Source organism: Prunus avium, chromosome 1 (genome assembly GCF_965620075.1).
Source record: "Prunus avium chromosome 1, drPruAviu1.hap1.1, whole genome shotgun sequence".
In the NCBI taxonomy this organism is placed as follows: domain Eukaryota; kingdom Viridiplantae; phylum Streptophyta; class Magnoliopsida; order Rosales; family Rosaceae; genus Prunus; species Prunus avium.
The window spans coordinates 51236577-51248198 of NC_142284.1; the positions used below are offsets into that span (position 1 = coordinate 51236577).

At 33.0% G+C, this 11622-nt stretch overlaps 2 protein-coding genes across 2 annotated transcripts; one reads left to right on the forward strand and one right to left on the reverse strand.

Moving 5' to 3' along the window:
* Positions 1–5751: 5751 nt before the first annotated feature.
* On the forward strand, positions 5752–7992 carry LOC110769559 (patatin-like protein 2). Its single transcript, XM_088249348.1, has 7 exons — positions 5752–6005; positions 6109–6290; positions 6457–6649; positions 6762–6923; positions 7029–7322; positions 7434–7606; positions 7727–7992. Exons 1-7 carry the CDS (start codon positions 5853–5855, stop codon positions 7812–7814), a joined length of 1245 nt encoding a protein of 414 aa, XP_088105474.1. The 5' UTR covers positions 5752–5852; the 3' UTR covers positions 7815–7992.
* A 1069-nt stretch (positions 7993–9061) lies between these two features.
* LOC110747197 (patatin-like protein 2) lies at positions 9062–11358 on the reverse strand. The gene is made up of 7 exons (XM_088247682.1): positions 11116–11358; positions 10798–10979; positions 10505–10694; positions 10206–10367; positions 9763–10065; positions 9430–9602; positions 9062–9340 (listed from the first exon to the last, which is right to left on the reverse strand). The coding sequence occupies exons 1-7, from the start codon at positions 11248–11250 to the stop codon at positions 9253–9255; spliced, it is 1233 nt and encodes a 410-aa protein (XP_088103808.1). The 5' UTR covers positions 11251–11358; the 3' UTR covers positions 9062–9252.
* Between the last annotated feature and the right edge of the window lie 264 nt (positions 11359–11622).

The window sequence follows — 11622 nt, forward strand, 5'->3', positions numbered from 1 at the left end:
TTTTTGAACTCAAATCTTTAAATGCCAACGACATAGAAATGATATTAAAAGCAATTATCAGACCACAACAATAACACGAAATTAAAACCCAATCAAATGGATATTAACACTTATATAATATAATTCTCAAACCGAACACAGGGAAACACTTATTTGGCAACGCCAATCATTCTTGTGACACCCCTCTAAAAGCTTCTTTTGGGATTTTGCCTCTTTCCCTTTTCATTGTTCGTCAAAGTCTGGGACTCTTTTTCAGCCTCCACTACAAATTTATAAAATTCAGGAGATCCTCTACATGGAATCCTAGTTATAGAAATAATTTGAGTAGCATCCAAATTCTACTCTAAAGATTGTTGGAAAATTTGGGCCCTAGATCAACTAACAACCTTTGTAACACCACCCAAAGAATTCAAATCTTTTGGGCCTTTGACGATTCTCCACGTAAGTGGTGAAAGTTTAATTAATATTAAATGCCACTTGGATTGCTAATTGTTAGTATTTTTCAATTTAATACTCATATTATATACATACGTACATACGTATTTTTAAAGATACTTTCGTTTTCCGTACACATCTAAAAGATTCGGTAAAATACATTTAAAAAAAAAAATCAAACGTACAATACACATACGTATGTATTCTTCATGTTTAATACACATATTTTTTTACAAAATTTTCAATAATATATACAAAATTCACATATTATACACATATTTTTCACATATTGTTGAATAAAAATTATATAATGGCCGAACTTTTCATTTGTATTTTGCAAAAATATTTGCCTAATAAAACACGTACGTATTTTATCCTTACTTTTCTCATTCCGTATTTTAATAACTATACATAACCAGCAAGGATTGGCTATATGGGTCGGCTTTAGAGTTAATTAATATTAGGTTTGGGGATTAATTATTAATTTAGGATTGCCTAAAAGTTTCGATAGATTTAAACTTTTGATCATTGTCATACTTATCATCAAGATATTCAACACGTTTTTTCCTTTCTTTTTTGCCAATAAGAAAAAAAAATCAAGGCTTTGATAGAAATCCGTACAAATTTCAAGCCCAATTTTTGAAAAACTGACCACTATGCCCGTTTGGTATTGCTTATTTAGGGTGATAAGTAATTTTAAAAAAAAATTGGGAAGCCCAGCCCGTTTTGGTAAACTATGAGAAAATTACGTATGGTTAAAAAATTGATGTGAGAGAAAACTATAAGGGAAAGAAACTAATGAGGTGCTTTCATTTTATGATTATGCGGAAATTAATTTCGAAGAGGTGATGAGTTTAATGAAATTACAAACCTCGGAAAATACCCCAATCTATTTCACGCAATCTCTTTTGTTCGTGCGTTTTCTCCTTCGCATCCCTTTGCTTCTTCACGCCATCTCTTTCACAGAGTTCTCCTTCTCTTGAATCTCTTATATTCTTCCCATTATTTTTTCTTATTGAATCAATTGAAGCACACTCCTGAGAAGCCACATGACTCAGGTAAGAGGAATATTATGTTTATTTCTTCTCAATTTCATTCTTCCCTCTTTTTCTTTAATTTCTAGGGTTTTTACTATAAATTTCATTCTTCACTCTCTTTAATTTCTAGGATTTTAACTTCAATAGTTGTTGATGTTAGTTTTTTTTTTTGTTTCCTGTTTTTGTTTCTTTGACATAATATTTATTTAAATTTCAACATAATACTTTCTTTATTTTATAATTAAAATAATTTTTAGGATGTGATGGAAACATATTTAATACAATATATATATATATATATATAAGTGAAAATGCTTTCCCTTTTTAGTTATTATACACACCTCACATCACTTTCACACAAAAATTTACCGAACACTTAGAAACTGATTATTGTATCAACAACACTTTTATTATCAAATACCAAACTGCTTTCTCTCACAGCAAATCTGACAGCGATTATTTTCACAGCACAACAATGCCCAACTTGCCCTAAAAGTGAATAAATGAACACATTCCCATGCCCATTTGATTGACAAAATACATACAATAGCATTATATATAGTCGCAAAAGGAAGTTGGAGAAATAAAATTTGCTAAAGACTTTTATTTTTCAATTGCGTTTATCCAGGGCCGGTCTTGAGATTTTGAAGGCCCTGTGCGAACCTTAAACTGGGGCCTCACATAAGCTAACACAAACTTACACCATTACGTAATATCATACAATAAATGTTTTTTTTTCCTTAAAATGACCAAAGTACCCCTACTTCCAAGGGCAAAATTGAAATTTCACAAAAGAATTAAATTTGATTAAATCAATTAAATTGGATCAGGGATGTTACACCTTTTGAATAATCACCATGATTGTGACGATGAGTCTTTGTCGTAATAGATCATATTCAGATATTAAATATTTTTTAACACCTAATTTATTTTGTATCAATATTCCAAGAACATCATTAATTGGATGCGACTTTTTTGGTTGAGTTAGTTGGATGCATTATTTTTGCAAAATTAAATATCTTTTTAATACCTAATTTATTTTGTATTAATATTCCAAGAACATCATTAATTGGATGCAACTTTTTTGGTTGAGTTAGTTGGATGCATTATTTTTGCAAAATTAAATATCTTTTTAACACCTAATTTATTTTGTATCAATATTCCAAGAACATCATTAATTGGATGCAACTTTTTGGTTGAGTTAGTTGGATGCATTATTTTTGCAAAATTAAATATATATCTGAGCATATTTAAAAAAAAAAATCGTGTACCACTTTACTAACCACATTTTTAATTGAGGTGAGCCCTATATATGGAAGTCTTATCTCTATGGGCACTTGAAAATAAAAAAATCTACATGAGTAATTGAAGAGCTAGCGTCAAGTCAATGATGGGGACATACGCATGTGACAAGCAATGTATGCACATAGGAATATAGATATTATTGGGGCAATTAGAATATTCTTGCTGAAGAATATATATAAGAGATTTAGTGTTATCATTTGAGGAATGAGGTGCTTAGTCGTTGGATCTATTTCAATGAAATCATGTGGTTGAGATTGATTTAAGTGTTTAAACTTGTTTATGTCTAATGACTTGCCAAAAACCCACATGTACGTACACTTTACTACGTAGCAAGGCTGCTGTAACTCGTCCACGTGTTATAATATGGATGGGCGATATGGTTAATATTTCCCACTTTTATGATATAATATCAATAAATATCCACTTATATATTCTAACAAATGAGTTATACCATGTGACATACTCTCATACTACGTACACTATAATTACTCACACTTAAAGCATCCACAATGGGGTCCCTAAACCACCTTCTTAGACAAATTTTAGGGAGGAATTGGAAAAATACAACTCCAACCATGCTCTCTATTCACCTCCTAAAATAGAGAGACCTCTAGGCACTCCTAAATCTGAGGAGAGAGAAAAAACTCCTAGTAGCTCCTTATAATTTAATGATGTTTCGTTTTATGCATAGTTTAAACTTTTAATTACTACAAACTATTTTTTTATATTTTTTATAGAGATGATAACCAATCATATTGAATTAAAAAATAACTATAGTATTTATGACTTCCTAATTTAGGGAGTATGATTGGAGTTCGAATTTTATAGAGTTCCTAAATAACTTTTGTGTGTTTTTAGCTAAATTTTAACTAAAGAATAAGGAGCATGACCTTTGCTTACATAATTACTGACTAATTCCTTGTGATCGGGTATTTATTATTTCAGTATGTGGTTGTGAAAGTAGTTGGGATATTGAATGTTGGTGTTGACATTGGACAAGCTGCTTTAAACAATGGTTGCAGCATAATTTTAATTTGACCCTAATTGTCATTATGGTGGTTTTGCTGCTAGCTAGGTCACATTTGCATATGACTCTGTTCTTTAAAGAAATTTTACTGGTCCTGTACGTAATAAATTTTCAACTATAATTTTTATAAAGAAAATTGTCAAAGGATTAAAAAAAGAGAGCCAAGGAGAGATATTGGTGATGATTATTACTTACAGAAAATAACGTGTTTGCTTTTTTAATTATTATGATCATTAATTGTTGTTACCAAAAAAACAAAAAAAAAGAACTAAAACTATGATTGATCTACACAAGCGGATTTTGAAGTCGCGTCCTAAATGGAAGTTGAGGCCCTGCAAACCAATACAAATAGAAATGTCTTTGTGTCAAAAATTTGCTCGCTAAGTATATATAAATATAAATATATATATATATATATATATATAAACATTTATTAATATATTCATATATTATACACATAAAAAAATTCGAGGGCCCTCAAAAATCAGGGGCCCTGTGCGGTGGCACCACTTGCACACCCTCAGGGCCGCAACTGGGTTTATCTAATGAGCTTCGAAACGAATTAACCGGATCCCATATTGTATAATTTACAGAGTTGAAAGAGTCGAGACAAAGGAAAAAACTGAATTTTGGTATATTTAATGTCCCGCCAAGCTATGCTTAAAGAATATTGCAAAAAATTCTCACATTCCGTACATGAGAAAAGTCCATATACATGAGAACTTTCTTTTGTTTCGACCAAAAAAGTATTGCAGGAGAGAGTCTTATGAAATTTCCTAACTTCTGGTAATTGCGAAACACAGACATAAAATTTATTTTTTCCCACTAGAACTGTCTTCTCAGTGTTTTTTTTTTCTTCTTCTTGTTTCTTTAAAATTTCTCAAAAGTGCTCACCCACAAATTTAATTTAAAAGCCTCACAATATATTTTTGAGAGAAAATTATTAGCTAGGGAATGTGTCACTTCACTCCTGAAGTTTCCATGGTGTTTACTATTTTGGACGACTTGGGTTAGGACTGATTGTGAAAGGTCTTGACCCAGTCTCAATGATTCACATATATTTAAATTATATCTCAACATTAGGAAAAAGAAGCATCTTCATTCATTTGAAGGAACCTCTCCTCCTATTCTGTTGCTAATTCTTACGTAAGGGTTGGCTATCTGGGTCGGCTTTAGAGTAATTAGGTCTGGAGCACTAATCCTTTGTAATTTTGGGAATTATTTATATACTTCTATATTTTCATGTGCTATATATATATATTCTCTCATTAAGATGTCCGCACGTTATTATTGTGCCCATGCCATTATAAATAAGGAGGAAAGCAGAAAGAGGTAGTAGAAAATACACGGCCTACGTCCGCATGGTAATAACATCCGAACATCCGAATATGAGAATTTTATATATATATATTATAGTTGAGGATATTGGTCAAAAGTCTAGACGCATTTAAACTTTGATCACCAACCATTTTACTTATCATCAATCTTTTTAGATGCTTGTTCATCAAGATATATTCAACAAAAAAATTTCCCTTTTTTTTAATAATGGCTTCATAGAAATCCCTACAAATTTCAGGCCTAATTTTTCAACAATTGACATTGACCAATAAAAACAATACGGATCTAACCCATTGATTGTTAAAATATATACAATTTTATCATGTGTAAAAGTACAAGTAAATATATACAAGTAAACTGCCGGTTCGATCCAAGTAAACTGCCGGATGCCAAGTCAAAGTCATGTGTCGAAGCACACAAATTTGGGGTCAAAGCACTTAATCAATTATGTCCACATGACACGAATGCAGTGTTTAATTAGAAAAGTCTGACAGAAGTGGTCCAACTTAAAACTCGTTATAGCGACATGCATACAAATTTGGGGTCAAAGTTGGAAGGGGAAAAGATCTCTACATAAGGCACAGTCTGCTCAAGGTTACTAAACTCAATTAATCCCATCATCATCAGCCTTCTTTAAGGGTTCAAGCTTATTCACTCTTCCTTCCGAGTACCTCTCCTATACCTTTCCTGTGTTGTGCATCATTCGGTATATGCCTTTCCTTTCATGTCAAATGGAGAGAGAAAGATCATTTCTTCAGTCTCCCACTTACGGGAACATCGTCACCGTTCTGAGCATTGATGGAGGTGGAATTAGAGGGATTATTCCCGGAACTATACTCAAATTCCTAGAATCCGAGCTTCAGGTAATTAAGCTTATATATTAAAACCCATAATTTAACTTTAATTAATAATGTTTAAAATAATGGTCTTGCTAATTTATTTTCACTTCAACTTTGCCACATGCAGAAGCTGGATGGTGAAAAAGCAAGGCTTGCAGATTACTTTGATGTGATTGCAGGGACTAGCACTGGTGGGCTTGTGACTGCCATGCTTACTACCCCAGATGAAAATGATCGACCCCTGTTTGCTGCTAAAGACATTAACAATTTTTATCTCAAACATTGTCCTAAAATCTTCCCCCAAGACAGGTACCTAACAAGCTATTTAACATCAATCTTAACTTCAACTCAATGTCATTAATCTTGTACATGTACATCAATTATTAGTATAATTAATCTTAGCTTGAACACCTTTTTCTTTTTTAATATTATAAATATATAGTGGCTAACAATCACATATATTTTGCTTGTGCAGCAACTATCCATTGATTGGTGACGCCATAGACTTGGTAAAAGCTGTGTCAGGACCAAAGTATAATGGAAAGTATTTACATAAGAAAGTGAAGGAAATATTAGGAGACATACGATTAAGTGACACGTTAACAAACGTTATAATCCCAACTTTTGATATAAAGCGGCTCCAACCAATGGTCTTCTCTAGCTATGAGGTTTGTTTTCGTATCCTTAAATATATATATGTCTGTATATATATATATATGTTTGTTTTGTTAAATCTAATATAGTTACGTGGTTGGTTTTGTGTTTTGATGGCGATTATAGGAGAAAAAGAACACTAGCATAAATGCTTTACTGTCGGATATATGCATTGGGACTTCAGCAGCCCCAACCTATCTTCCAGCGCACCATTTTGAAACAAAAACTTCCACTGGTGAATCAAGAGATTTCGATCTCATTGATGGTGGCGTTGCTGCTAACAACCCGGTATATATATATATAATTAAATTATGACCTTGATCTATAATACACCATGCAATTTCAAAAGCTTATTTAGCTCTCGTTCATTATATTGTTGTCTTTTCTTATCAGGCTTTGGTTGCTATAAGCGAAGTGACAAAAGAAATGCACCAGGGAAATTCTGACTTCTTTGCTATAAGGTCAACTGAGTATGGTCGGTTCTTAGTGATATCGTTGGGTACTGGTTCAGCAAAATCTGAAGAGAAATATAATGGCGATGATGCAGCTAAATGGGGTCTTTTGACGAAAGGGGGTTCCTCTCCATTGACAGATGTATTTACTCAAGCAAGTAATGACATGGTCGATTTCCACCTTGCTACTGTTTTTCAAGCTCTTCACTGTGAGAAAAATTACCTCCGAATTCAGGTATTTGGGATATATTTACTGCCATACTATGAATCTATACATAATCAATGATCCAAACTCGCAGTAAAAATCGATAATTAACGGGTTGAAGTGAAAATATATATGGTGCAGGATGATACATTGGAGAAAACAGTATCTTCAGTGGATATTGCTACGCAAGAAAACTTGAATAACCTTGTAAAAGTTGGAGAGGAATTGTTGAAGAAACCGGTTTCGAGGGTGAATTTGCAAACCGGTATCTATGAGCCTGCTCATCAGGAAACAAATGAAGAAGCTCTCGTAAGGTATGTATATTTGATTACTCACCAATCTAATATGATTTTTTAGCATGATCATAAATATGTTATATTGATTTAACATTACTAATCACAATTAATTTTCTTAATTAATCTGCACGTATGTAGGGTGGCGCAAATTCTGTCCAGGGAAAGGAAGGTCCGTGAAATGAGATCACCAAATGGAAAGGCTGTAGCTGACAGCAACTCCAACTGATGGTGAAATTAGTGCTAATAATTAATTCATTATTGTTCATATTGTAATTTAGTACTGAATTAATTATTTTCTCCCAATAAATACCAACCAGCATGTTGGTTGTGATCAGCAGTATTTACTTCATTCTTTATTTGAGTTAGAAATCAAAGTATTTTAATTTTATTATACTTTTCTCCTTTTCTTTTGCTAGTTTCCCCTCGTCCAATTAATTACGACCTGAAAAAAGAAGAAGAAAAAAAATGTTGAAACAGTACGGCTATAATTTGGATGTTCGACTAAAACATAAATTTCCTTTTTGTGTTTTTTTGTTTCTTACTTCAAACAAAAAAAGAAAAAGAAAAAAAAGAAAGTCAATCTTTCACGGGTCCATATATAAAAATAGACAAAATTCAATCAGGAATTGGACTCTATCTGATAATTTAAACAATGATTAAGAGCTTCTGCTTTGTGGACTTGTTGGTAACAATCATAACCCAAGTTGACTATTAACTGGAGGAAAAAGAATAAAAAAAAGGTTTCTAGGTCCTCAGACTTAGACTACAAAACAAAATGACCAAATGGTCAATATGCATGCTCCAACTGCTCTCAATATCCTTCACAAGAATTTTCAAACCCCATCTTTCAAGATTGAATTTTATTGGCGACTGGTCGGGCATAAAATAAACCACAAAATGGGAATTGAGATAGCTCTTAAATAATATAACCTCGTTTTCATATCTAATATAGACCAGTCTCTCCGCATGCACTTTCACGCCTACGAGAGGCTTTTTTTTTTTAAAAAAATAATTTATTTTAGAATTAAAAAAGATAATGGGTAGTTGTGTTCCATAAAAATAGAATCCATTATCTGATTTTTCTTTTAATTTAATTTTTTTTAATATGAAAAAGTGTGAATTTACCATATTATCCTCATTTAATTAATAATTTCAATTCTTAATGTTTCCATTAACCAAGGGCATTTTCTGTATTTTGAATGTTATACAATTTTCTGCATTTTGCTTTATATATACAGATAGATATAGCAATTGCTTTTTATATATAGAAAGAGTTTTAATGAGGGAACTCTATACATGTCGGCATTACCTTGTATTCTTGTATTTTTTTTTGGTAACAAGACGGGTTAAGAGTCCATAACAACAAGACCTTGTATTCTTGTTTTTTCTTTGTAAAAGAAAAAAAGTTTAAAAATATATTTTTTGGACCAGCAACTTTTGTTTTCTTTTGAAGTTTTAATTTGGACCAGATACTTACATCCATACTAAAATGGATAACGACGAGCATTATCATTTATGGCTATCCCCAATAAGTAAAAAAGAAAAGAAAAGAATTAATAATCTTAGTGTTGAACTTATTACAACAATTTTTCCCTCAAATTAATTAACACCAAAATTCAATACAAAAAACAAAAAACAAAAAACTTAATGGCAAAACAAAAGAGTCAGTAGTTGGGTTTTGGTTTTGGAGTATGTCCTTGGGGTGACCTTGCAAGGCGAAGCCACTTCTCTTCCGATAATAGTTTTGCAAACCTGCACGTTAATTACAACTTTCTATTATTACAGATTGCAAAAATTGAACACATAAATTTTGGAAATGAATATTTTGTTGGTTTTATTACCTTGTGAGAGCCTCTTCATTAGACTCATGTTTTGAAGGCTCCACCCTGCCAGTCTCCAAATTAACCCTGGAAACTGGTTTTTTCAACAGACTTTCACCAACTATCAGAAGATCATCCAAATTCTTCTTATCGGCTATGTCCACAGAAGATACATGCCCGGTTAACGTGTCATCCTGCATTAATTTGGGTTAATAAGATAAATAATAATATAAATTGTAACACATTTACTGAGTACAGCTGATTCAGACTCGCATAGTTTATTAAAGAGATAGTAGCCAGCAACGTGATCAGTAAATGTGGTCCAAACAATGAGTGATGAATTGGATTAATTACCTGAATTCGAAGGTAATTATTTTCTGAGTGGAGGGCTTGGAAAACAACAGAAAGGTGATAATCGACCATATCAGCACTTGATTGACTGAAAACATCAATTATTGGGGTTCCACCACCGCTGGTTAACCAATCTAACAAGCCCCACTTGGCTGCAGAAAGTGCATGGTATTTGAACTCAGCTTTTGCTGAGCCTGTTCCTAATGATATCACTAGAAACCTTGCATAGTCCATGGGCTTTATAGGGAAAAAATCTGAGCTCCCCTTGATTATTGCCTTTGTCACTTCACCAATAGCAAGTAAAGTCTGAAATAAGAGCAAAAATATAATCAATTTACCCTAACATAGAGTTATTTGAAAACCAACTAGCTAGTGGTCGAGTGGTATTTTTCTTTTATAAACTTTGTTAGAAGATGTGCGGAGTTCGAATTAGTAAAAATATGTACCGGATTATTTGCAGCCACGCCACCATCGATGAGGTTAAATTCTCTTACATTCCCTTCTGGGTCCATGGTTTCAAAATAATGGGCTGGGAGATAAGTAGGTGCTGCTGAGGTTGCAATGCATATGTCTGAGAGTTTAGCATCGAAGCTTGGCTTCTGTTTCACCTAACCACCCAAGAAAAGGACATAATTTAAACAGTAATTATCAAATAACAAACAGTAAAAGTAACATTAAACTGGTGATCAAGAAAATTAAGTCAAGAAGTGATATGATTGGGTTAAATTCAAAGTAAGGGGGCAACCTCATAGCTGGAAAAGATTGTTGGTTGGAGCTCCTTTATGTCAAATGTTGGAATGACAACGTTAGTTAATGTCTGGTGCAGTTTTTTGTCACCAAGTTTCTGCCCAACCAAGTCATGCAAATACTTCCCATCGTATTTTGGTCCTGCTAGAGCTTTGATAATCTTTGTAGTATAAGGAAATATTGGACAGCTGTTGTTTAAAAAATTAATGCTTATATTAGAATCTATTTTAACAAAAATATGTTCTGTATCAATATTTAACAAAAATTTGGCATTTAACATGTAAACATTACTGTTTCTGGGGGAAGATTTTGGGGCAGTGAGTAAGGTAGAAGTCCTTAATATCTTTGGCAGCAAACACAGGGCGGTTGTTCTCATCTGGGGTTGCAAGCATGGCAGTTACAAGGCCACCAGTGCTTGTTCCTGCAATCACATCGAAATAGTCGGCGATTCTTGCATCTTCACCATCCAGTTTCTGCAACATGATCAAACATTTTGAGTACTTATGTGACACTAATATCTTAGAAACAATGTTATTTGACATGGAATTATCGATCAAAGACATTATATGCGAATACATATGCAGAGGACATAAGGATTGAATAGTCTACCTGAAGCTCAGCTTCAAGGTAACCAAGGATGGTTCCAGGGATAAGCCCTCTTATTCCACCCCCATCGATGCTTAAAACGGTGATGAGGTTTCCATAGGTTGGGGCCTGCAAAGGTATACTCTTGCTTCTGTTCATGAGACTTGAGCTGCTGCTATATAAGAGAGAGAGAGAGAGAGAGAGAGAGAGAGTCTGAATTCTAGAAGAGGGTTTAGATAAATATATAGCTAGAGTTCTTTGGTAAGTTTCCCTTTGACAGAAGTACTACAGGGGTATTTATAGACTCCTGCACTTATTTTTTCCAATAATCAACCAAGTCATTGGATTATGCATACATGTACCCAAAAAAGTGTTAAGAAAAGTAAAATGTCAATGGGTATGAATGTGATTCAAATTTTTTAATCCTTCGTAGTTTATTGGATATAGTTCAAGTTGGACAGCATGTAGACTGAGAATGGAAATGTTCATTTCTAGTCAAACATTAGCATCTTTCTACAGGAAAATGGTTAA